Source organism: Leucopleurus acutus, assembly GCF_964270905.1.
Source record: "Leucopleurus acutus genome assembly, chromosome: 13".
In the NCBI taxonomy this organism is placed as follows: domain Eukaryota; kingdom Metazoa; phylum Chordata; class Mammalia; order Artiodactyla; family Delphinidae; genus Leucopleurus; species Leucopleurus acutus.
In genome coordinates this window covers 80,641,825-80,668,062 of record NC_139155.1, presented here as the reverse complement: position 1 = coordinate 80,668,062, position 26,238 = coordinate 80,641,825, and the positions used below count along the sequence as shown (strand labels likewise).

At 42.5% G+C, this 26,238-nt stretch overlaps 1 protein-coding gene across 3 annotated transcripts in view; it reads left to right on the top strand.

Annotated features, from left to right (window-relative positions):
* CIT (citron rho-interacting serine/threonine kinase) overlaps positions 1 to 26,238 on the top strand; it is a gene marked incomplete at its 5' end in the record, with an annotated part of 169,926 nt that overhangs the window by 13,690 nt on the left and 129,998 nt on the right. For 2 of the 3 annotated variants that reach the window (XM_082852596.1, XM_082852594.1), the window contains 5 exons: positions 17 to 192; positions 5,347 to 5,448; positions 18,142 to 18,284; positions 19,184 to 19,277; positions 25,309 to 25,512. In XM_082852596.1, coding sequence (XP_082708722.1) covers positions 17 to 192; positions 5,347 to 5,448; positions 18,142 to 18,284; positions 19,184 to 19,277; positions 25,309 to 25,512 — 719 coding nt within the window. The remainder of the gene's footprint in view (positions 1 to 16; positions 193 to 5,346; positions 5,449 to 18,141; positions 18,285 to 19,183; positions 19,278 to 25,308; positions 25,513 to 26,238) is intronic. The other variant, XM_082852595.1, reaches the window with a different exon arrangement.

The window sequence follows — 26,238 nt, the reverse complement described above, 5'->3', positions numbered from 1 at the left end:
CTTCCGTCTTTTGCAGATTCTGACATTGTAGCTGAGTTGCAGGAGCTCCAGCCTTCAGCAAAGGACTTTGAAGGGAGAAGTGTGGTAGGTTGCGGTAACTTTGCCGAAGTGCAGGTGGTCAGAGAGAAAGCGACCGGGGACATCTATGCCATGAAAGTCATGAAGAAGAAGGCTTTGTTGGCCCAGGAGCAGGTAGGAGCGTTTAACATCACAGCATTTTCCCCCTTTCTGTACCAGCATGTTCATTGCAGGGATGAGGATCTGCTGAATTGGCATCTGGGATGGAGCCAGTTTTCCTCTGCCTCTCTAGTTAATTATGGTGGCACAGCCAGGAAGGTCTGAACACTCTTGAACTGACATTGACTAATTTTGAAGACTGACAAGCTCCCCTGAGTTGCTTTTATAGTTGCATATTATTCAGAAATAACTTGGCCTTTTCACTAATGAATTGGAGATGATCTTTCATGACCATCCCTTGGGGATTCAGAGATGTGCATGTTATGGGGTGAGTCAGATAGCCTTTGCTTTCGTACACATCTTATATATTTGTGTTGTGGGCATGTGTATTTGATTTTAAAACAGGCCTCTGAAGAAATTAAATTGTTCTATGGCTAGGGAGTTGCTGGTTGGAGAGCAGGTGAGAAGTTATCTTTCCTGTTGTGGTGTTTTTCTCTCTTTTAAACAAGGCTGCTGCTTCCAGACAGTATTGATTCATTTGCCTCGTTTCTAGAGAGGTGACCATCAGCCTTGGTGGTCAGACAGCAGTTTATTAGTTACCCACGTTCAGGTGCACATCATGTGTCTGATAATGGACCCAGCTCCGTGGGAAGCCTGCAAGAGGAATTGAAGCTCCATGGCTGTTAATTTCAGGGTTTTAGAACAACCTTGGAAAGTGGAGGTAAAGCACAGATCCGTAAAGCAGGCACTTAGGAGCTAAGGCATCACAGAAGAGGGAGCAGTTAGCAAATTCATGAACGATAGAATGAGGAGAGGTGTGGGTGAGCCAGAGACAGTTAGGGAAGGTTCACAGTGCTGAGAAGGGAGCATGGGCTCCGGACAGAGAGAAGTGACGAGAATGTACCAGGTAGAAGTGTGGCATGTGTGCCGTTCTGGAGGTGTGAGGATTGGAACGCTACGCAGATGTGTGTGTTGGTTTTTGTTGTTTAAGTGGTTTAGAACGAATAGACTGGGAGATGGGGAGAAATAAGGATATTGGAGTTGGGAGGGGGTGATTGGTGGGAAACCTCAAGAACCCTTTTTTGGTTACTGTGATAAAATACATGCAACATAAAATTTACCATTTTAGCCACTTTTAAGTGTACAGTTCAGTGGCATTAAGTACATTCACAGTGTGCCACCACCACCGCTGTCCTTCTGCAGAACTTTTTCATCATCCCAGGTAGAAACTCTACCCATTAAATAGTAACTCACCCTCCCCAAGAACTGCTTTTCGGAGTCACAGTTTAATTTGTGAGATGTTTGGGGATCACGTACGTTTTTGGAAGAAGGAGGCTGGGATCTGGGTCTGAGTAACTAAGTGACTTTGTGTGGTCTCCAGTCAGAGACTCAGCGGAGGGCAGGAAGCTGCTTGTCAGCATCCAGGAAAGCTGTGGCGTGCGTTCAGGAATGAAATGTGGGCAACTTCACAGAAAGGACAAATGACAGGACGTGGCAAATCATTCGGAAGAGAGGCGTGGAAGATGCCCACTGAGCCACCCAGCAACTAACAACCACCTGTCATCAGGCCACACCTGCTGAGCACCAGTCGTGTCTGGTGTGTTCCTAGGTCCTTGGAAGAGGCCTTAGATGTAGGCTTGTGCTGCTTATATTTCAGGTGGGAAATGGTGCATATCAAAGGAAGCAAATTCAGTATCTACGATACTGCAGGCAAGTGATAGAGACACTCAGCGTGCGTTCCTCCAGGTGAATGACTTGAGATGACCCCTTGCGAGGTGTGGGCTGGGAGATTTAAAAATCGCACACACCCGGGAGCTAATTAACCCCACCCACCCATTCCTTACCTGAGCCATGGTGAGGCTTTGGAATTGAAGGGTGTGAGAAGAGAAGTCAGCACAGGGAGTTGGGGGAAGGAAGTGCCAGAGAGGAGGTGAGAAGAGGTAGCATCCTGTGAACAAGACCTCTCGCCTAGAAGAAGCCAGCAACCCCGCCCAGAGCTCCATGAAAACTGGAAGAGGTCCTCAGAGACCATTTGTTTTAATAGAAGCCTCAGGGGTCAGATGAGGTGTCAGTGATAAGCAAGTGAAGGTGTAGACCCTTCTGTTCAGCCATCCTTCACTGAACACTTTTTATGTGCCAGGAAAACAGAAGGATCAGCAAATCCCACATGGTAGATTTCGGGGGTTGGGTTGGTGTTTCCCAGATGTGTTAGAGGTTAAACTGGTGGTGTGCATGATGATTTTGGGCAGTACACGGACAGAACTATTTTAAAACATTTAATAGTTCAGTATTAACTGGCATATCCAAACCTGGCACTTACACAGATGTTACTCTTAGAACAAAATGGAAGAAGGTGTATTTAAAATTAAATTACTTGGAAACAGCCACAGATTTACAGAAAAGTCACAAGTATAGTGTGTCAGTCAAGGTTCTGTAGTATATATATATGATACATGCTATCTATACACATTGATTATACATACATGTACACATTGACTATACATACATACGCATATGTGTATGACTTACCTGACTGTGGGCACTAGGAAGGCTGAAATCTGTAGGGCAGGTCAAGAGGCTGGAAGCTTTCGGGCAGAAGCTGGTGATGCAGTCTTGAGGCAGAATTTCTTCTTTCTCAGGGAAGCCTCAGTTTTGTTCTTAAGACCTTTCAACTGATTGGATGAGGCACACCCAAATTATCAAGGATAACCTCCTTTACTGAATTAACCACCGCCTGCACAACAGCCTCACGGCAACACCTAGATTAGTGTTGGCTTGAATGACTGGGTGCTAGAGCCTAGCCAAGTCGACACACAAAACTATCACATATAGTATCAACAACTTCCTTTTCCTGAACCATTTGAAAATCACTCACCAACCCGATGCCCCATTATCTCCAGGTACTTCAGAGTACATTTCCTATAATAAGGACGTTTTCCCATGAATGACAACACAACCATCAAAATCAGGAAATCAACCATGATAAAATTACCACCATCTAATCCTCAGGCCCCACTCAGGGTTCACCAGTTTGTTCCATGGTCTTTTAGAACAAAAGGCTTCACTTCAGGATCCCACGTGGCATTCAGTTGTCCTGTCCCTCTAGTCTTCTCAGTCTGGAACAGTCCCCTCATTCCTCCCGGGCTCTGATGGCCTTGGCGACTCTGGCGATGTAGGCCAGTTATTTTGTAAAATTTAGATTTGTCTGATGTTGCTCATGCTGAGATTCAGGTTCAGGCAGGGTTACCACAGACAGAAGGCTCTGTTCCTCTCATTGCATCCCAACAGGTGAGGCTCAATTTCAGTTTGTCACATTCCTGAGGATGTCACTTTGGTATCTGCCACACTTCTCCACTGTGGAGTTAACTCCTTTCCCCTTTGTAATTACATACGTATATTTTGGAAGGAGATACTTTCAAACTATGGAAATACCTATTTCTCATAAAACTTTCAATCCATGAATTTATTTATATCTGCATGGACTTGCATTTTCCTGTCAGTGAGTTACAATCCATTCCTGTCATAATATATTTTTATACTCAAATTGTCCCCAAGTTGGCCAGTGAGAGAAAAGGGAACCCTCTTGCACTGTTGATGGGAATGTAAATTTATACAGCCACCATGGAGAGCAGTATGGAGGTTCCTTAAAAAACTAAAAATAGAACTACCATATGATCCAGCAATCCCACTTCTGGGCGTATACCCAGAGAAAACCATAATTCAAAAAGAGTCATGTACCAAAATGTTCATTGCAGCTCTATTTACAATAGCCAGGTCATGGAAGCAACCTAAATGCCCATCGACAGACTAATGGATAAAGAATATGTGGTACATATATACAATGGAGTATTACTCAGCCATAAAAAGGAACAAAATTGGGTCATTTGTAGAGACTTGGATGGACCTAGAGACTGTCATACAGAGTGAAGTAAGTCAGAAAGAGAAAAACAAATATCGTATATTAGCACATATATGTGGAATCTAGAAAAATGGTACAGATGAACCGGTTAGCAAGGCAGAAATAGAGACACAGATGTAGAGAACAAATGTATGGACACCACAGGGGGAAAGTGGGGGTGGGGTGGGTTGAATTGGGAGATTGGGATTGACATGTATACACAAATATGTATAAAATAGATAACTAGTAAGAACCTGCTGTATAATAAATAAATAAAATTAAATTAAAAAAAAAGAATCTCTTCAGGTTGGCTTTTGTGTCCTTTTGACATATTCCCCATCTTTGAGTTCTGTGTTGCTTTCTGATACAACAAGATGTTCAGGCTCTTACACTTTTACTTTACCTGCCCCAGACCTGCAGTCAGTCATTTCTCCAAGGACCTCTTTTTGTTTTGTTTTGTTTTTGTTTTTAAGTGGAAAATGGTATTTAGAGGCCACGATCTGGGCACTAGGTGTTCTGATTGCTATTGGGATGTCATTGCTCCCAGACGCCTTTCAGTGGACAAAGCCAGGGCATACATGTACATGTATGCAGTATACCTACCTTCACACACACAGACACACACACATTTACATCTCTGTTTATTTCTGTATCTATCTCTATATGTTGAAAACCATGTGTTCACATCGACACTTCCAAGTCCAGTCCAGCTACAAGGTTCATTGTAATTTTCACACTTTCCATGTTTGTAACTCTCTTCTCTGATATCACCCTTAATATTTTTCACTTATTTTATGCACCTGTGTCCATCCAATCTACTGTGTTTGCTGCTTCCCCCTCGGTAGGTTCAGATGCCCTGCTCTAGGCCATCCCTACATGTGATGACCTTCCTCACCTTGCTTGGACCAGTCACCCTGTTCTGGGCCACCATGGCTCTCCTTGCCACCTGTCATGGATGCTTACCTGGTGGTTTTTCTCCATCTGATGGCTTTAGGACTGAATTGCTCAGGAAGGGAAGGTAAAGAGAAAGAGATTTAGATTTAAAAGTAGTGAGTTGACTTTAAAGAAATACGTTAAGTAAGTAATTGGACACATGGATCTGGCAAAAATGGTGAGCAAAGTAGGCAGAAGGATGAGATTTGTGGAATGTTGGGCTAAGTGATGGCTTTTTTAAAACAAAACAAAACTAGAATTATCAGTTTAAGCAAAGGGCATTTTCCCCATCACACTTAGTTCTTTATAATTGTCTAAACAGTTTCTTTTCCCCGTAGGTTTCATATTTTGAGGAAGAACAGAACATATTATCTCAGAGCACAAGCCCTTGGATCCCCCGGTTGCAGTATGCCTTTCAGGACAAAAATAATCTTTATCTGGTGAGTCTTTCCATCTCTCTAGAATTAGTCTGATGTTGCAATAATCAGATAGTACAGCTGTGGAATTCAATGTGGTTCTTGCCCACGTGGCCCACAACACCTCTCATTCTTTCTCATGCTTTCCTGACTTTCAGGTGTCTTCCTGTTCTTCTTGTCTTAAATATGAAGAACTAACCCATTTAGAAAGAGCTTCATTTATTGCTGGATATTGTAGCTGTGGCTCACAGAGCAATAAGGAGAAGTCATTTATTTGGAAATAGTCTGCTGTTTCCTTTAACAGAATCTTGCTTTAAATTAAAAAAATTGAGATAATGCATAGTTATTATAAGAAAATGCAAATGCTGCAGAAATGTATGAAATAGAAGGGAACATGCTCTACCTTTCTTTCTAATCCCTTTCCCCAAGGAAACAAATGTTAATGGTTATGTATGTTCTTTCTGGCCCTTAACCACGCCTTGTGGAAAAATATTTCTATGTCTATGCGTGTAACATGTGTATATAGTTTGTTTTACAAAAATGGTATATTACTGTCTGCTTTGCTCTTCAGCTTGCTTTTTGCGTTGAACGATTTGTCCCTGACATCTTTCCATGTCACTACATGCAGATCTGCCTCATTCTTTCGAGCAATGCCATGGTTTTTCCTGATGTGCCTGTAGCATAGCTTACAGAATGCTAAAATTCATTTTGGGGCCTTGTTTAGGTTCTTGGGGGTTTAGATTCCTAAAATTAAAAAGGTATCCTAAAAACAATTTTTGTTCTTGATTCAGCCCTTAAAACAAGACTATCCTATTACATTGAATGGAGATAAACTTTTGTAAAGCTCATGTCAGAGAAAAGGGTAAGAGAGAGACGGATTCCTATTTGTCTTGAACCTCCACTGGGCATTTTGGGGGGACTTTACACATTTATTTCTGACCTGGAATAAACAGTTTATTTGCCTTGGTCCCTAGCCCTACCCAGCCTTCTGAGCAAGGACATTCTCACACAGATGCACTGGGAGACCGGCCTTGCGCTGACCAAGTGCTCCATCAGAATCAACAGCACACCTGTGGTCTCTGTCCTGAAACTTCCTTTCCTTGAATATTGTCTTGGAAGCTTTTCTTCCTTGACACCTGGGGCTTGGAACCCTTTCCTTTACTAATGACCTTGGTGTGTTTCTAGGCTCACTGGTGTTCTAGGACATTTGTTGCATACATGATATTTGTCTTGTGCTCTCTGTGTCTTGCGGAGTGCCTTGTATTTGGGCGTATTAACAGATTTATTTGTTAGCCTTCAGAAAAGCAGTTACCTTGACACAGCAGGCTCTTTGTTTGTTTGTTGTTGTTTTGGACATTTTAACTGGAGCCCTGCAAATGATATAGCACACCAGCGTGTGAGCATAATGTTAGTTTTTGAGGCCACACAGCACACAGGCCATCCTGGAGCTAGGAAGGGCTCTGATTTTTGGCAGAAGTTGAGACTCCACAGTTTTCTGGTCTGCCTTTCGCTCTGCTCTGGAATCTTATCGTTCTCTTCCTCTGAGTCGAAGAGCTCAACCTTTTGATGTCCAATCTCATGCAGCTTCTTCTTCATAAAAGTAACACTGTTGAGATGCTTTGGGACTTTCACACCATCATGGTCAGTTTTGGTAGAGGTGATGGCAGATTCTGAGTGTCCTGCGTAAAGGAACTCAGATGAATGAGGGCTAGTGGTCCAGTCCCAAGCGGCGAGCTCCTGCTCAGTTCCTGCAGGGAAACCACCCTCTGCTTGTCTCTGGGGTGGCCAGTGAGGATGGTCAGCGGGGCCCTAGGAGCAGCACTCGTAGTTGTTTTCATGTTGATTATAGTTGGGTTTTTTCCCCACTGCTCAACAGTTTTCAAAGCATATCTCTGGGAGGGTGACATTTGGGCATTTTGAGAAGTTTAAACTCTTCAGTGTCACCCTTTTTATCCATACCAATTGGCCTTGTCACAGTGGTAAGAACCGTCTCTTTCTTTTTCTCAATTGTGGATTTGACTGCTGTGGACTTCTGCTTGGATATAACTTTTCTGGAATACCTTGTAGATTGGGAATATCTGCCGTTCCTCTGCTAGGACAGGCTTCCATCTGCAGGGGGCTTCCTGTTTTGAGTCTTTGGGCTGTGGGGCTTCCCTCTGGATCTTGACACTGGCATTGGCATCCTTAGCTTAGGATGATCTTCTCAGTTTTTCCACCCACCATCTTGGGAAATGGGACTGTTCTCAAAACGAGTGTTTTCTTGCATTCTGGTTGCCTCAGCACCTTGATGCCTGGCTGCAAGGAGGTTTTTATACCCTTCTTAAGTAGCTCAATTGGGTATTACCAGTGGGGTCTTGTAATTATTTCCTTGCCTGCATTCTCTTTTCCAGTACTTTGGAATAAAATGCTTGCTAAGGGTACCGTTTTCATATGAAAAATCCAAACTTAGCATAGGAATTAAGGTATGATGATAGATCCACCGTCGCTTGTCTGCAATTCTGAAATACCCCGTACTCTGGAAAATCTCAAGTTATTTTATTACTTATTTGGCAGCAACACCTGACTTGAGCTTTGTGGCAAAACCTGACCCGAACTCTTATTCATTCCCTTTAGAGTGACTGTTCATCCATTTTGCTGCAAGTTATGAATATGTTTGATTACAGGGTGATATCCCAGGCCCTACCTGAGGGTGTTGCATAATACAAAGCATATGCAACATTGTGCCGTCCTAAAATCTGAACATTTCTGAACCTGGAGACACATTCTGCCTGTGGCAAGATAAGGGCACTGTACGTCTGTATTTGTGTTATAACATACTGAAATTCCACTGTGCCTCTAGATCGTTAAACCTTTGAGGTTTGGGGAAACATACAAATTGTAGTAAACTCCCCTGGCAGTTAAATTAATTTGTAATGCAGTTGTTGTCTAATTGAAGATATATTCTTTCGTTCTTTATTTTTAATATGATTGATGTTATTTTTATTTTTGGCTGCGTTGGGTCTTTGTTGCTGCATGTGGGCTTTCTGTAGTTGTGGTGAGCGGGGGCTGCTCTTCGTTGTGTGTGGGCTTCTCATTGCGGTGGCTTCTCTTGTTGCGGAGCACAGGCTCTAGGCACGCGGGCTTCAGTAGTTGCAGCACATAGGCTCAGTAGTTGTGCACAGGCTCAGTAGTTGTGGCTCATGGGCTCTAGGGTGTAGGCTCAGTAGTTGTGGCATATGGGCTTAGTTGCTCCGCGGTATGTGGGATCTTCCTGGCCTAGGGATAGAACCCGTGTCCCCTGCATTGGCAGGTGGACTCTTAACCACTGCACCACCAGGGAAGTCCCCAAAGATACATTTAAAATCAATGACATAGCAGCACTATTTACAATAACCAGGACATGGAAGCAACCTAAATGTCCACTGACAGAGGTATGGATAAAGAAGATGCAGTACATATGTACAATGGAATGTTACTCAGCCATAAAAAAGAATGAAATAATTCCACTTGCAGCAACATGGATGGACCTAGAGATTATCACACTAAGTGCAGTAAGTCAGACAGAGAAAGACAAATACCATATGATATCGCTTATTTGTGGAATCTAAAAAAATGGTACAAATGAACTTATTTACAAAACAGAAACAGACTCACGAACTTAGAAAACAAAGTTATGGTTACCAAAGGGGAAAGGGAGGAGGGATAAATGGGGAATTTAGGATTAACAGATACACAATACTATGTATAAAATAGATAAACAACGAGGACCTATTGTATAGCACAGGGAACTATATTCAATATCTTGTAATAACATAATGGAAAAGAATCTGAAAAAGAACATATATATATATATATATATATATATATATATATATATATATATATGAACTGAATCATCCCGTTGTACACCTGAATCACTGTAAATCAACTATACTTCAATTAAAAATAAATAAAATTTTAAAAAAATCAATGAAAAAAATAGGATTCCATTTCCTGTGTATTTCTCGGTGCAGTCTCTTCTCTCCAGTGCTGTTTTTACTGTGGGAGTCCAGGCCACCATCTTCCTTTGCCCGCATTCCTGCAACAGCCTCCTAAGTGTTCTCCCTGCCATCTGTCCTGCTCTTTCCCCAGGTCTTCTCCACACTGCAGCCAAGCCATCGCGCTGTTAAAACCCTTCAAGACTCCCTGCTGCCCCCTGGATGAAGTCCAGACTCTTCCGTGTGGTTTACCAGGCCTTTTCCTCAGATGCCTCCAGCCTCAGTGCTCACATCTCTCTCCTTTCACTTTACATTCACCCTGAGCTTCCTTTGGTTCTTTGAACTTGCCTCTGACCTTCCTCCTCACTCTCCCCTCTTTCCACGTTTACCTGACTCTCATTTCTCCTTCTGGGCTTGGGACAGATGTGACTTCCTCCAGAAACCCTTCCTGGATCTTCTGCCGTGGGAGGGGCTCCCTTCTGCTGTGCGCTCAGAGCAGCCTGTACTTCCTCTTCGTGAATGGGGGGCGGTTGTCTCCACCAGGCTACGCCCTCCACCAGGAGAGCGATGATTTCTCCCTTGCTTCCAGTAGAGCTTCCCCAGGTTATTGCTTAAGACATATTTATTGGATGAATGCATGATTAATTTCATAGAAATTTGATTTACATACAAATGTACTCAAGGTATTATGGAAATTGTATTACGTTAATAGTGTGAGTTTTGCTCTCCAAGTATGTAATTGAACGCAGACCCAGTGAGATTTTTAAAATTTGGATTGCAGTGCAAGGAAATTGAATTTGGATCCTTTTGAGTTTTGATGGTTAAAAATTGCCCATTCGTAGTTGCATACCAATGAGTGTGGCTTTCCAGTTTTTGCTACAGAAAATCATAGCAAAGGCCGTCAACGTCTGGTTCCATATAACAAGGCGAGTCGTGTATTCTATCAGGTGGCCCACGGAAGTAGTACGTTGTTGATCTGGTTCGTGATGAAATCTGTTCAGTTCTGTTTAACAGATGCCTTCCCCAGGGTCCTTCCATGAAGGAGCTGATCTCTACAAAGAAAACATTGTTCTGCAACTCACCACTTGTAGCATTGTTGTAGCTAAATTCTTTGTGAGATTCATAAAGCTTCCTGGCTTTGTGCTGATACTTTTCATTCTGTGGGTCTTTTCAGTCTGCCCGTGCTCTGCTGTTACTGCCTCACGAGTCTGCTTTCCCTTCTGGGACCTTACGTCAGCTTCCCTCTGTTCATTCCCAAAGTCTTTTCCCCCAGTTGCACACATGGGTGTATTAGTTAAGGTATAGCCTAAGGTCATGTAACAGAGAGACCCCCAGCAGGGTGGGGCAACCCTGTCATATGTGATGATTCCCTCCTGTGGCTTCCTGTGCTTTAGAATGTTGTCCTTTTTGACATGCTTGAAGTTGGGCCATTTCATGTCTGTGTTGCACGTGGCTGGGAGGAGAAAAGAGCAGAAAGGCAGAGCAAGCAAATTCCTTCTGTGCAGGATGATGTGGAAGTGGGACACATCACTTCCTCTCACATCTTGTTGACCAGAACGTCATCGCATGTGTACACGTGTGTACTGTCTCACTGCATGGCCTGTATCCAGCTAACATTCTTATTACTGTGGGAGAAGGGAAGAATGTATTCGGGGAATAAGTTAGAGTCTGGCACAGAGGTTAAAACAGCTACTTTTGTAGGTAACAGATGGGGTTAGATGCCAGGCCCCCAGCTCAACCTCTGGTGGTCTTCCTCATTACCTTTATACTGACACATCTACAACCGTTTCTGACACAACTGTGGTTCTATTTCCTGTCTTGCTTTCAACCACAGTCATGCAATTTCATGGACACTTCCCTTCCTATGTAGGAGTCATTTGGAGGTGGACTTTTTCTAGGCAATGACCCCATGGCCTGTGTGATCACCAGTCTCTGCTGTCGTTGAGGGTGGGAGAGAGTTAACAAATATAACTTCATTGTTTTTTGTTTTAGTGAAATACAGCAGCTTATGATCATTGTGACAACGAGACGTGCTGTTTTGGTCTCTTGGGTAAGATGATGCAGTTTTCAGGCATGTCTCAAAACTCACCAGTGTTGGTTGCTTCACAAGCCAGCTGCCCATCAGAAGGAGGCTGTTACGTAGAATATAGGTTCTTGTTTTATTCCTGTACCTTGCTTGGTCTCTCTGGAGTCATTGGCCTTTCCGGCTTCAATTTTCTCATGGGTGAAATGAAATATTAACATGTCTTATTGACTCCAATTCAGTTGCTGAGTGTGTTATTGCCTCAGGAGGTTCTTTGAATTATCAGTGCCTTTGAAGTAGTTTTTTTTTTTTTTTTTTTTTTTTTTTGCGGTACGCGGGCCTCTCGCTGTTGTGGCCTCTCCCGTTGCGGAGCACAGGCTCCGGATGCGCAGGCTCAGCGGCCATGGCTCATGGGCCCAGCCGCTCCGCGGCATGTGGGATCTTCCCGGACCGGGGCACGAACCCGTGTCCCCTCCATCGGCAGGCGGACTCTCTGAAGTAGTTTTTTTTTGTGTTGGTCTTTTGAGGCATATTTCAAGTGAGTGCATTTATTTATTTATTTGTTTAAAAATATTTATTTATTTATTTTGGCTGTGCCGGTCTTAGGTGCGGCATGCGCGTTCTTTGTTGTGACGTGTGGGCTTCTTAGTTGCGGCATGCAGACTCTTAGTTGCGGCATGCATTCAGGATCTATTTCCCTGACCAGGGATCGAACCTGGGCCCGCTGCATTGGGAGCATGGAGTCTTACCCACGGGACCACCAGGAAGTCCCCCTCCAGTGAGGGCATTTAGAGTCCCACCGTTTTCGGGGCTACAGTTTTCCTACGGTGTCCCGGTTTGCCTGGCCCACCTTCAGAGTTGCTGATCCAGTGGGGGTGGAGGTGGGGCCCAGGAATTTGCATTTCTGACCAGTTCCCAGGTGATGCTGCTGTTGCTGGTCTGGGGACCCCACTTAGAGAACCATTGTCCTGTAGCCGTAGCTAGTTTCTGGTTACTGCTTCTTGCTTCTGTTTCTTCAGTAATAGTGTACACACCTGAGACCCCTTTCCTTGCCCTCTCAGGCCAACGAATGGTACCTACTCCCCTGCTGTTACTAGTCCCGGGGTGCCTCAGCATCCCGTGTTCATCTCCTTTAACCTCACCCACACCTTTACAAATAGGCTTTTCCTCAGTTAATGGCCTCAGTTACCTAGTTTGTGCGATTTCTTGCCAAGACTCTGGATGATTTGATGCTCGATGAGGATTTTTTTGAACAGAAGGATGACTCAGGCTGGGATTCGTATTTTCTGAAATAAAGGGCCTTCACTCTTTTTCTCTTGGTCACCTTGCCCTTCAAAAAATAATTTAGGGTTTGTGCCAGGGGCCACTCTGCTTGGAGTATCCATTCCCTCCTCCCCCGTGCCAAAGATCACGAACACTGGGCAGGGCGGGTAATGATGCCAATAGCATCCTTCCATTTTCATGGCACTTTCAGTCATGCTGATTGTAGTGCAGGCATTTCAAGGACACGTTTCTAAGATGTGGCCAGCACGGTATGCCTCTGATGACACCAGTATGCAAATTGGGATAGAACGCTAAAGAGCTATTACATATCTACCCCGATACGCACACACATACATGCAAGCATGCGTGTGTATGTGCATGCGTGCGCACACACAACAAATACACACATTTATCCTTTGTTCCAGACACAACACAACTGGTGGGAATTGCCATCCCAGCACTCGGAGTATAGATGCAGACACCAGCAGAGAAGCTGCTGCTTCTTCCAAAACGAACACATGTAGGATTTGCCCTTTAATTAGCATTTGCAGCTGCTGCCATCAGAAGGATCTGTCTCTGTTGGCCGGACCGTCTTTGCTTTAAAAGAGCAAGTCCATTATAGCTCCAAGCCAGGCTGGTCTGTCAGCTGCTGTGCTTCTCTGCCATCTGCAGGGTTGTCACATTGTTCAGGGCTGTTTCACTGTAGGGCTGTTTTCCGTCTTCTCATCTCCCTGGTCTCTGATTACCATGCCTTGGTGATCACTCTTGGGGTGGCCTGCAGGGACATCTCCCGTCCTTGCAAGGATGCAGGATCGTAGCTTCAGTGCTCATGGACTGGTTATGTTCCAGCCCTTTGTTGCCGGTGATCTTGTCTTGATACGCGGAATGGCTCCAGGAAGTCAGTGGAAAAATGTAAGCAGCAGAAGTGAGGGGTGAATTAAAGCCAGGCTTCAAACCGGGGCGCCTCTGCTGTAGAAGCGTGTCATTTAGTTGCAGTAAGGACCCGTGATGCCTCCGCAGCCTCATCAGCATCGGGTCTCAGTAAAATGCTGGGTGGAGACCTCCCTGGCGGTCCAGGGGTTAGGATGTTAGGACTCCGAGCTTCCACTGCAGGGGGCACGGGTTTCATCCCTGGTCGGGGAACTAAGATCCCGCATGCCATGCAGAGTGGGCCCAAAAAACCCAAAAATAAACAAAAAAAAGAAACTAATAAATGAAAACATTAAAAAAAAATAAGTTCTGGGTTGGCTGCATCAGCGTCACCCCAGTAGCTCCTTAAAAATGCAGATTCCTGGACCCCACCCCTGGAGCTTGTCCATGAAGTCTGGGGTTGGTCCGTGGACTCCACGTTTTTACAAGCTCCCTGAATGGTTGAGATGAGGAAGAGACATGCTTTACCCTTTCATACTGCTGAATTCTTTTTCATTCTACTAGAATTACAGTTCCACGAAGGCAGGGATTTTTGTCTGTTTTAGTCCCTGCTGTTTTCCTGATATCTGGAACAGTGCCTGGCACATAATAGGCACTCACATATTTATGTGGATGAATGTGTTTTATCCATTTAAAAAAAGTGCTTCCCCCGGTGATTCTGGTGTACACGCAGGTTTGAGAAGCTCTGCCCTAGAGGACTTGCCAGTTTTCTTGGGTTAGGAGCCACATTTCTGGGGGGAACATTGCCTCCCTGGGCATCTCTGAATAGTAAAAATCAGGCATGGAGTCATTTTGGGGGCAAATCCAAATGCTGTGAATGGACTGTCTGGCACAGCCTGGGTGGTGACTTTGGTCTAATTTGTTCATCAGTTCTGCTGACCCCGGTCTTTGGTTTACAGCGTGTCATCTGGTATGAAGACTTGAGAACTCTTGCTTTGTGACTTGATGATGCTTTTGGAGCCTCTTTTTTTTTTTTTTTAAATGAAGTCTAGTTGATTTACAATGTCATGCTAATTTCTGCTGTACAGCAGTGATTCAGTTATACATATATATATATATTCTTTTTTTCATATTCTTTTCCATTACGATTTATCATAAGATATTGAATGTAGTTCCCTGTGCCATACAGTAGGACCTTGTTGTTTATCCATTCTATATTTAAAAGCTTACATCTGCTCACCCCAACCTCCCACTCCATCCTTCCCCCAACCCGCTCGGCAACTACCAGTCTGTACTCTATGTGATTCTGTTTCTGTTGCATAGATAGGTTTATTTGTGTCACATTTTAGATTCCACGTATAAGTGATATCATGTGGTATTTGTCTTTTTCTGACTTACTTCACTTGGTGTGATAATCTGTAGTTGCATCCGTGTTGCTGCAAAAGGCATTATTTCGTTCTTTCTTATGGCTGAGTAGGATTCCATTGTATTTATATACCACATCTTCTTTGTCCATTTATCTGTTGACAGACATTTAGCTTGTTTCCATATCTTGGCTATTGTGAATAGTGTTGCTATGAACATGGGGTGCGTGTATCTTTTTGAATTAGAGTTTTGTCCAGGTATATGCCAAGGAGTGGGATTGCTGGATCACATGGCAGCTCTATTTTCAGTTTTCTGAGGAGCCTTCCTACTGTTTTCCATAGTGGCTGCACCAACTTACATTCCCACCAGCAGTGTAGAAGGAGTCCCTTTTCTGGAGGCTCTTGATTTGGTACCGTTTTTGAAAGTGCAAAAGTGTTTTCTGAAAGTGTCCAAGTCCTGGTTCTTTATTATTTCTTTAGCCTCAACAGCAAGATCGATGAAGCTTGGCTTGACCACACACAAGCTATCTTCCCTTGGGCTCCATTCATCCCAGGATGAGTGATTGTACCCTGGTAAGATAGTTTGGGAATGGGGTAACATCTTGGGGCAGCCAAATTTACCCAGTAAATGCCCAAACTAAATTCTCCTAATGGTGTACGGTTGGAACTTGCAGTGTGGTAATCTAGAATCTTGTTGGTGGGTCAGGTCTGATTAGGTTCTTTGATAAGGAGGTTTGTCGTTTAGTACATCTTGCTTGACCTCATGTTGCAGAGCATGCTGCCTAGCAGCTGTTGTCATTTTTGTTGCTTATTGATGAGCGCTTTTGAAGAAATGGAAAATTGTTTGACCAGTCAAAATTGTTTGACTAATCTAGTTTGGGCGGGGATTTTCAGCTTAGGAATTTGGAGCTTCTGAATAGGAGCAGAGAATATGTATCTTTTCGCCTTTCGAAGAGATGACGTTGATTTTCTGAACTATTTTTCACGAGTCATTACAAATAGAATCTTCAGGAGTCACCGCTAAGTGTTAAATAGTGGTCCATTCGTGAGCTCTTAAAAGTGGCCAGCAGTTGCTACATGCTTGACTTTCTCAGCCTTAAACTCGCAAGCCGTTCTATTTTTTTCACATCTTTAATAGAGCCCGATTAGAAAATTTATAACTGCAACATGTCGTCATAAATATGCATTGTTCTTATTATATTTTAAGACATTTTGGTTCTAAAAGCATGAGTACTTCCGTTATTATGTGTGAATTTTCTTTCTGTGTGTGGATATTTAAGACCTTTTTAATGACAATATATATTTAAAACAGACATAAAAAATTATCATTCACCCGTGTACCCAGGGCCTGTGGAGAACCAGGCTGGGACACGTGGGTGAGCTACAGGCAGCCAGGTGCCTCCTGCTGGCTCTTTGAGGACTGGCACGAGCAGCTTACGTCTGCCAAGACTTTGGGGAAAATAAAGTCTGCATGTCAGCTGCCGCGCCTTCTCAGTGCTGCTGTTCTTGTTAGTTCATAAATCAGTTTTTTTTTTCCCAGCAGTTGCAGTGCAAATGGAACCTTAGATCAAATTGTCCAGTATCTGCTTGAGTATCTGCTACGTGTAAGATGCCAGGTGACGAGGGGCCCTTGGGGAGGGCATGCAAGTCACTGGCCCCTCCCAGGGTCCCCGGTGTGGGGTTGACCTGGTGCTAGGCAGAGTCTTTACTGGACCAGCCTGGGGCCTCTGGGGACGTGTGCAGATGCTCCATATCTTACTTGACTAGAACTTTCTTCTAATTCTGGACTGAAAGCAAACAGAAGTTTGGAGGAGGATGAAGAGAATTCACATCCCAGAGTTGGCTTCTGGAATGCAGTGGTTTGTGAGATTTGGTGGTTTTTTTTTTTTTTAAAGACTTTTATTTGAATCTTGCCTCTTTCCAGAAAGGGTTTGAGACAGCTTAAAATAAAAGACATTTAAAGTGTGGCTATGAGCCACACTTTAAAATGGGAAATCAGAGCAAAGGACAGGAGGGGTTGACGTGGATGCAGAGACGGTCAAAATGGGTCCCATCTTCTCCCAGCCAGAGCAGAGAGGATGGTGCCGTGAATTCAGGGAAAGGAAAGGACTCGAACAGCAGTGGAGGATCTCGTGGCCGCCAGGCACAGCATTGCGAGGGACTCAGTCTTATCCCCATTTTACAGAGGACAAAACTGAGAGGCAGAGAGGTGAAGTCACCGGGCTGAGGTTTGAAGCCTCTTGGGCAGATGAGCCTCCAAGCCTCGTGTCGACTCAGGAATGTCACCCCCGGTTATCATCAGACGGAGGAAGGATTTCAGTTTCTTGGGGTGGAAGACTTTCTTTTGCTAATCAAACATTTTCCCTGAGGCTGTACTTTATATTCTTCCAGGTTTTTTCCCTTAAGTATATACTAACAAATGTAATATATGTTTTTTTAATCACAAAAAAGTTTTACTGTATCCTCTTTAGGGCATCACTATATATCATCATAGATGGCTTTCCATGGCAGAATGAATAGATCGAGTCCATTCATTTTTAGTATCTGCCTCTTGTCCCATAGTTTAGATAAATCATATTTTAGCAGTCTCTTAGTGATGGCTGTTTGGGTGATTTCCAGGGTTTCTTTTTCCCATGTTACAAACAGTGCTTCATTGAATCTCTTTATCTGTCTATCTCCAAACTATTGTAAGTTCCTGTAAAATAAATCATCGGAAGCAGAATTACTGGTTCAGAGGGTATATGTTCACACTTAAAATTTTTAACAGAGATGGTCAGGTTGCCTTCCACACTGTTTAAGGAAGAGATTGTATCATGTTTATTGCCCATCTCCTGTATTCTGCTGGGTGCTGAGGGAAATGCAGAAAGGATGCAAGAGGATTTCTTGCCCTCCAGGAATTTCTGTCTATGCTATGTACCTAATCCCAGGGAATGTCTGGGGTGTCTCCTTGGGTGGGTGGGTGAGTGGGTAGATTTAATTCAACTTTTCAAGCTTGCCTTGCAAACATTGCACATGGCGTTTGGGATTCATCTTTCATTGTATTGATTCTCTTGGGTAACGGGTGTAACTTCCTTAGGGCAGGGACCTTGTCCTACATGACTTACAGTATGTCTCATGCATCTTCATTGCTTTGTGGAGACATTGTAATTATAACATGTCAGGTAGTATTCGAGGATCCAATTGAGAACATTCCCCCTTTTTTGGGTGTATGAAGAATTAATAACTTTGGCATTCTATACAGGTCATGGAATATCAGCCTGGAGGGGATTTACTGTCACTTTTGAACAGATATGAGGACCAATTAGATGAAAATATGATTCAGTTTTACCTAGCTGAACTCATTTTGGCTGTTCACAGCGTTCATCAGATGGGATATGTACATCGGTAAGTGAGGCTCTCTGGTAGTTGACTGGGGATTTGTCTGTATCACCTAAGAGTTCCTAAAATAGAGTGAATGATTTCAGCATGAAAATAATGCTTCATCCAATTTTTAGCCCATCTTCACCATAATTTACTGGAAGCAAAATTTCCAAAATGGCAGATGTTTCAGCTTACCCATTCAACAGTGAAATAGATCTAAAATTGTGACATTCTCACGTTTGCTGGTAGGATCTGTCAATGCGCCTAATAAGACTGGGAACTCTTGCATGGGTTCTCTGGGTGCTGTGGTAGGAAAACTGAATTTGATTTGTGCAAGGAGGCAGCATACCCCGGAGGAACAGAAGTGTGTGTAGTTGTACTTCTGACCTTGCCCGTTAGTAATTGACAAAGGTGTGCCCCCGCATCCTCGGTTGAAAAGTGTTTCTTTACATCTTCACTCAGCTAGTGTTTTACGAGCATCTGAGAATGTTGTGGGAATGGAATGATGGTTAGACCAGGAACCGCAAAATCCTGAATAGCGTCTCAGTTTTTCCATTGACTAGCCACATGGCCTTGGGCACATCCCCTAGCTTTTTGTGGCCTTAGCTCTCCTGAGGTAAAATGTGTGTCTCGAGGAGAAATAATCCATCTAATAACATTTATTTTGTTCCCTTTCCTTCTCTGCTTCCCTTCTCCTTCCTCCCTCTCTTTCTCCCCTCCCTCCCTTCTATTCTTTCTCTCTCATTCTTTTACTTAAATTTGTTTTGCAAAATGCTTATTATGTATGTCCATCAGTAGGGAGGTCTGTATGGCAAAACCACAGGCACTAAGATTCTTGGCTGAAGGAAGATCCTAGGTTAGCAGTTGCTTGATGATTGTCATGGAGAAGATAACACTAATTTGTGGCCTTGATTTTCTTACAGAGACATCAAGCCCGAGAACATCCTCATTGACCGAATGGGACACATCAAGCTGGTGGATTTTGGATCAGCTGCTAAAATGAACTCAAATAAGATGGTAACAAAATAGAATAAGATAACTTAATAGAGCTTATACTACAAAGTGTTCTGAGGTCCTCATAAATTTGGAAAACATGGGATAAAGTTGAGTGACATTCTGGAGCCCTCGTCTGTCAGTGTGTGAAATGATTTCTCTGCAGGGTGGGTGGGGATGGGGACACAGAGCGATTTTCCAGACTTACTTGATCTGGTACCCTTTTATGTAAAATACCTGTTAATACCCTACAAAACATTTTTAGGAACATTCTTATAGTTTGGATTAAAAGATGGGAAAATGCTTATTTTGTTTTTCCCTTCTTTTTCCTTGCTTGTTAATAGATTGTCTTCTGTTACATTTTCTTTTTCACTTTAAATATTTTGGTGAAATGTAACCTTATTTATCTCAAATCCTCTATTTCCTATGCAATGAAATTGAAAGTAATCACCAGAGAATTTGAACCAAGCATTAAGCATTAAGAACCAAGTACTCAAAATGTCCATTCTAAATCCTGGGCCTTTGCTAAAAATTAAGCTGTATTCCACATGCTAATAATTATTAAGCTGTATTCCATGTGCTAATAGGAAGGCAAGAGGGTAGCTATTGAGGTCAAGAGTGAGAATACTTTAGGAAAAAGATAAAGTAAAAGAAAATTAGAATTTAGAAACCTAATAAAGTTGGTACATACTAAAATGTAAATTTTCAGGTCAACTATGCAAACAAATGGTAAGTCTAAGAAAAAATTGACTTAGATTTTAAGACTAACTTCCCAACTGAATCACTTGGTGATCTGGACAAATCCTTAGAAGCTTGGGCTTTTATTCTTCCTCTAGAAAATACTGGGTCTAGTTAAAATGCAGAAATGAAGAGGTGAGGGGTGGCTGCTCTTCAGAATGCCTCCTGGGTCTGAGAGTTTAGTCCTTATGAAGGGCAATATATAAAATTTCCTTTTTTTCCCTCAAGTTCCTTGGAGGAAAGGAGGGTATTATTATGTTGATGCGAGGAAAAGGATCCGGGTTTTGTTAACTTTGCATTCCAGGGTTTGGCCTCCCTGTTCTGCAGATCTGAGGCCCACTTGACATAACTTCCTTCAGGTTCGGGCTCTTGGAAAAACAGGCTCCTTACCTTGTCTGAGGTCAGGGTTTTTCCACCTTAGCACTGGTTGTTTTTTATCCCCCCCCCTCAGATTATGTGCTTATAATCTATTACACTTGATCATTACGTTAATAATTAGATTAGAGTATCAAAGAATTTTATGTTTTAAAAATTATGTACAATTCAGAAACAGGCATGAGGGCTTCCCTGGTGACGTAGTGGTTAAGAATCCGCCTGCCAGTGCAGGGGACACGGGCTGGAGCCCTGGTCCGGGAAGTTCCCATATGACACGGAGCAACTAAGCCCGTGCGCCACAACTACTGAGCCTGCGCTTTAGAGCCAGCGAGCCACAACTACTGAGCCTGCTCTCTAGAGCCCGTGAGCCACAACTACTGAAGCCCGTGTGCCTAGAGCCCATGCTCCACAACAAGAGAAGCCACTGCAATGAGAAATCCGCACACCACAACCAAGAGTAGCCCCCGCTCGCCACAGCTAGAGAAAGCCCACGCGCAGCAACGAGGACCCAATGCAGACCAAAAAAAAAAAAAAGAAGAAACAGGCATGAAAAATTAGGTATTCAATTTAGTGGAATGAAGTACGGAAAAAAAGTTAAATCATGCAAAGTTTTATCATCTGGGATTCAAAAACCTATACCTTGCATTAATGACCTTAATAAAATCAGGCATCTAGAAATAAAATGAAGCCTAGATATGTAGTCAGCACCTCTGACATTTTGGTCTAGCAAATTCTTTGTTGGGGGTGGTGCTGTCCTGTGTATTGTAGGATGTTTAGCTGCATCCCTGGTCTCTACCCACCGGATGCCAGTGACACCCTCCCCTCCAGTTGTGGCAACCAAAATGTCTCCAGACATTGCCCAGTGTTCCCTGGGGGACAGAATCACCCCTGGTGGAGAACCTCAGCCGTGGACTGAGAAGCATCAGAAGACTTATCACTTCGAGCTGGCAATGTGTGTTTGCGATAAGAAAACCTACTGAGAAAACTCCGTTACGATCCAGAGTCACTGCTTGGGAAAGAAATGGGAATAAAGAGTAAGGTCCTATCTCTGCATCTGGAATCGCTGTCTTCAGAGCCCTCGGTGGAGAGACAGGACTCCTCTTCATTTTAAATGTCTATTTTTCAGTGCTGCAAACTGCCCTTTCCAATTCTGCGAGCGGTAGCAACACTCCCTTCAGGCGGGGAGCCTCCGGAGGCACTCAGGTTTATTTGCTGCTCGATGGTCAAGGAGATAATGGCCCTCAGTCCTACACACTTGAGAATGTTGTAGCTCCTCTCCTCTTAGAGAATAGCCTCCCCAGAACTTTGTGCTCTTAGGGCCAGAATGTGACAAGCAGATGAGAAGGAATTTTTAGCACTGCTTTAAGTGCAAAGGCCCTTTTGTTATAAAAGATCAACAATTTGCAATCTAGATCAAGTATGGGTACAGAATTATACTTTTTTTTTTTTTGTATTTTTGATCAGCGATGGTGGGTGAACCGTGTTTCCTTTAAATAGAATGTTTTATAGGTCTAAAGTAGGTTTTAAAAGTTTTTTTTTAGTACTCAAAATATACTATAAAATACAGTTCACACGTGCTGAAATTGTTATATGTTACCTGAAATCCATTCATCCTTTTCCCTACCACCTGCCACATATGGTCATTGTATTTTGGATATTTGTGAATCTTAGATCTGTTGAGTTTCCCATCTTCCATTGTCTTTATATTTAAGCTTTTTAGCCAGAATGTTGCTTGGGAGTATTTTCATTATGTTCCTCCAGGTGGGCCATACTGCCTGGAAGTTTGGGTGTTGAGCAGGGATGTCACCCACTTCACCTTATTAGAATCTCAGAGAATGGCAAACAGCTAACAGTTCCAGTCTGTCTCACTCAGCCCTTGTGAAAACAGTTGTAAGGAGATTATAAATAAAGAGCATTATATAGCATGTTAAGAGATAATCACTACCATTTAGCAGTTGGAAACCCATAGGAGATAGCCCTTTTTGAGATTTATGGAGGAGTGAAAAGATTTTATTACTTTTCCATGAGAGGAACAACATAGTGAGAATATTTTTTCTGGCTGCTTCTGCAGGTGTATGTTTACCCTGGGCAGCTAGAGGAGTAAAGTTAGGTTTGAAACAGTTTTACGTATAAGCATTTTTACAGGAAGGGGATTGGGAGGAGGAAGACTGGTTTTCTTACCTTCTTCTCCATCTGCTTTCTGCTTGTAAAAGAATCTGCTGGGTTAATCCCCTCCTTCCCTCCTTTCTTTTCTTTTCAACCCTCTGTCTCTCGAAAATGTGACAGACTCTTCTGTCTCCTAGTCATTTTATTGTTGTCTCCTCCTGAACTGGTATATTTTCTTCCCTGTCAATACAGGGAAAATTAAAGTTCAGTAAAACTGGGGCCTTGTCAGATGGTTATACTGCAGTCAGGCTGTGCTCCTAGTACACGGTCCCACTTTTAATATCTCACCCAGAGTAGCTGGCTGTGAATTGCCACCAGAGGATAGTGAAAGGATCTTGCAAAATCCTTATCAAGATGTGTCAGATTACATCTTGAACAGGTCAGATTACATGTTGAACAGGTTTAATGTACTTGGAGGTCAGTAACTAATGGAAACTTAGGAGCCATTAATTTTCATTAAAAGTCTTTGTTAATTGATATTAATTACTGTGGTAGGAGAAGTACAGAAAGCAAGCTAGGGAATTTTTTTTTTTAATTTTGGAAATTTACAAAATTGTTAGACATAAATGTGTATAATCACATACCTGTTATGGGGCAAAAACAGTTGCAGAGTTATCCAACTCTTTGGTAAGTCTAACCATTAGTTTGAAAATGAGGCATTGACAGTTTATACCTTTTGCTGGGTCGTGCTGATAAACATGACCCAGTCAACTTCCTTTCAGTTCTTTGGTTGTGAGTAAGTGACCAAGCCCTGGGAGCTGCCATCTCCTAAGGATATTCAGGAGAACTGAATTATCCCCAAACAATCTAGTGTGATGATAAAATAAAATCTAATACATAGAAATGATGAATATTTGAGGATTGTGTATTAATGGTTTTGCAAAATAGGCATAAAGGGTAAGCATTTAATCAACTATACAGTGGCATTACCAATACCTAGTCAAACCAAGATGTTACAGTTTTCCTTCTCTTGTTTTGATATTTTAAAGATATTGTAAAACAACTATACCCCAATTTAAAAAAAAAAGATATTTATTTCTAGTTGTCAGCATTCAGGATTTTTTTTTCCCCCCCAAAATCTTGTAATTTAATCTCAGTTCTGTGCTGAGCTCATTAACACACACACATTAAAAGACAGAAGTCTTGGCTCAAGCTTCTCAAAATCAAGGCCTCCCCTTGACCAAAGCTACACTCATTTTCTCAAGCTTAAGGTGTCCTGTCTTAGACCAAATATTTTCTCCTCTCTCCTCAATTTAGTCCCTCAGCACAGGCCTGTGGGTTTCTTGGGTGGCGTGACCATCTAACTTTCCCAGGCATGTGTTTGCAGTGGAAGCCCTATTGCTCAAAGTGATGGCTGACTGGTGTCAAGAATAACAGTATCGCACTGCTTTCTGGGTTTAGGGTTTGAAAAAAGCCTGTGATGGGCCTGAGGGAAGGGGTGAAAAGAGAGGGAGTAGGGACAATGATTTTGTTTCGTATAACAATGGGTCTTTGAGGCAGAGGAATAGACCAGATTAAAGTTTAGGGCTGGAAGAGCTTGGGTCTTCGTCACTGGGGAAAGGAGACCTCTTAGCATCTTCTCTAAACATTGACTTTCCTCTCAATCTCCATTCAAATCAAAGCAAAGCAAAGCAAAGCAAAGCAAATTGACGTTCTTGATATAAAGCCCAGCCTTAAAGGTATGTGGCCATACCTATAAAATCTCTCAGCTCACTCAGGGGCAATTAACACCCTTTAATGGGGAGAGAGTTCTTTTGCACTATGTAACTGCTGCTGTGAGAGAAGCCTTTTTAGATGTAGGGTTATTGGACAACTGGTCAACCCAATATGTGACTAACATCAGGCCCTCTCTGTTTTGATGAGGAATAAGGTTAGAGAGGTGATCCTTAGACTTCAAATTTCATGATTCAATAAAACTTCAAAACAATTTTGAAGACCAAAAGTTTGCCAGCTTACTAGGTTGCCTAGGAAGGAGTAGGGGTGAGGGGCAGAAAACATACCCTTTTCATCTGCATCATTTCAAGAAACAAAGTATGTTTAAACACTAAACCAGTCAGAAGGACAAATTCTCAGAAATAAGGACAGTTCTTTAAATGGAATATATTAGCTTTATAAAAAGACCTCGTACATTGTCATGATATTTCTTTGTCAAGATCAGGTGCTTTGGTACCATAGGATTGGAGGGCTCTGGGTCTCTGAACAGTGGGGAGGGAACCACAGAAACGGGATTTCAGGGTGAGGAAAATGAACTCATTAACATTTGACCTCTGGTAGAAATTATCATGTCTTGCCCTGCGGGTGGGCCGAATAGGAATGTTGACTCCAAATATTTAAACTTGAGATATAACACATGCTTGCAGTATTGTGTTGCCAGCTAGCTGCCAGTTTTTCAATAATGAGTAGATCTTTTAGATTCATCTTTACATGTTGTTATCGTTTTACTGTTTTCATACGTAAGAGAAGTTCTGTCATATCAGTAAGATGTATCAGGAACGACATCTTCCTTTGTAGGTATATGCCCAACTCTCATTTGTGTAACTAAATGTATGTATCATCAACAACCCTGGGCCCTTTGCCTTTGGATTATATTATGTGTTTTTGTTTTGTTTTTTTTAAAGTTAGTGAATCATTTGCTTTTCCTGATGCTGTGCCACTTGACAGAAAGTTCAAGTGCCTGGGAGAATAGTAATCAGTGGCAAATCAGCTTATGTCTGTTGGTAATCCATTTGAGGATAATTGAAAATTTGCTGTGTTCATTTTATTTATGGGTTTCCAGGTGAATGCCAAACTCCCAGTTGGGACCCCAGATTACATGGCCCCTGAAGTGCTGACCGTCATGAATGGGGATGGAAAAGGTGCCTATGGCCTAGACTGTGATTGGTGGTCAGTGGGAGTTATTGCTTATGAGATGGTTTATGGAAGGTCCCCATTCACTGAGGGAACCTCAGCCAGGACCTTCAGTAACATCATGAATTTCCAGGTAAAGAACCATTATTAGATTTTGAAGTAATATTGAGAAATGTCGTTTAAAATTGTGCGAATGAAAGTTTATAATGTAAACCAGCAGTTCTGGATAATAACAACAACTACTTTATATAGCATTTTACGCCAAAAGCGGTTCTAAATGCTTTATTAATTGTATTATATTGACTCTCAGCTGCCAGTAATTATAAGCTTATGCCATCATTTTATGTACCATTAAAAAAGAAAAACTGCTGCCCATTAATCTAGGATATTTCATTGATTTCAGTGTTGTCAAATGTGAATAAAATGGGAGTCTTAAAATTTGTGAAATATAGTTCATTAACTTGGCTAATCCTCAAACAATCCTGTGAGGTAGATTATATTATTATTTTCATTTTACAGATGAGGAAGCCAAAGCACAGAGTGGTTAAGTAACTTGCCCAAAATAGCACAGGCAGTCTGGCTTTGAAATCCATGTTCTTATATGCAATACTGCTTAGTACTGCTGGCTGTCAAACATGGTAGTAAAAGTCAAAGACATGGATTAGAAATACAGTAATAGATACATAAAGTAGAATTAAACCTATTTTCTCATAACTGTATTTGTCACTATAGTAAGCCCATTTCTTAAGGATATGATGAATATCTATGTTTTAGTTTCAACCAAAAGGAAAAAGAATGTATTTCACAGGTTTTTATATATCATCCAATTTCTTCCTGGGATGCTTAATGCATATTTTTC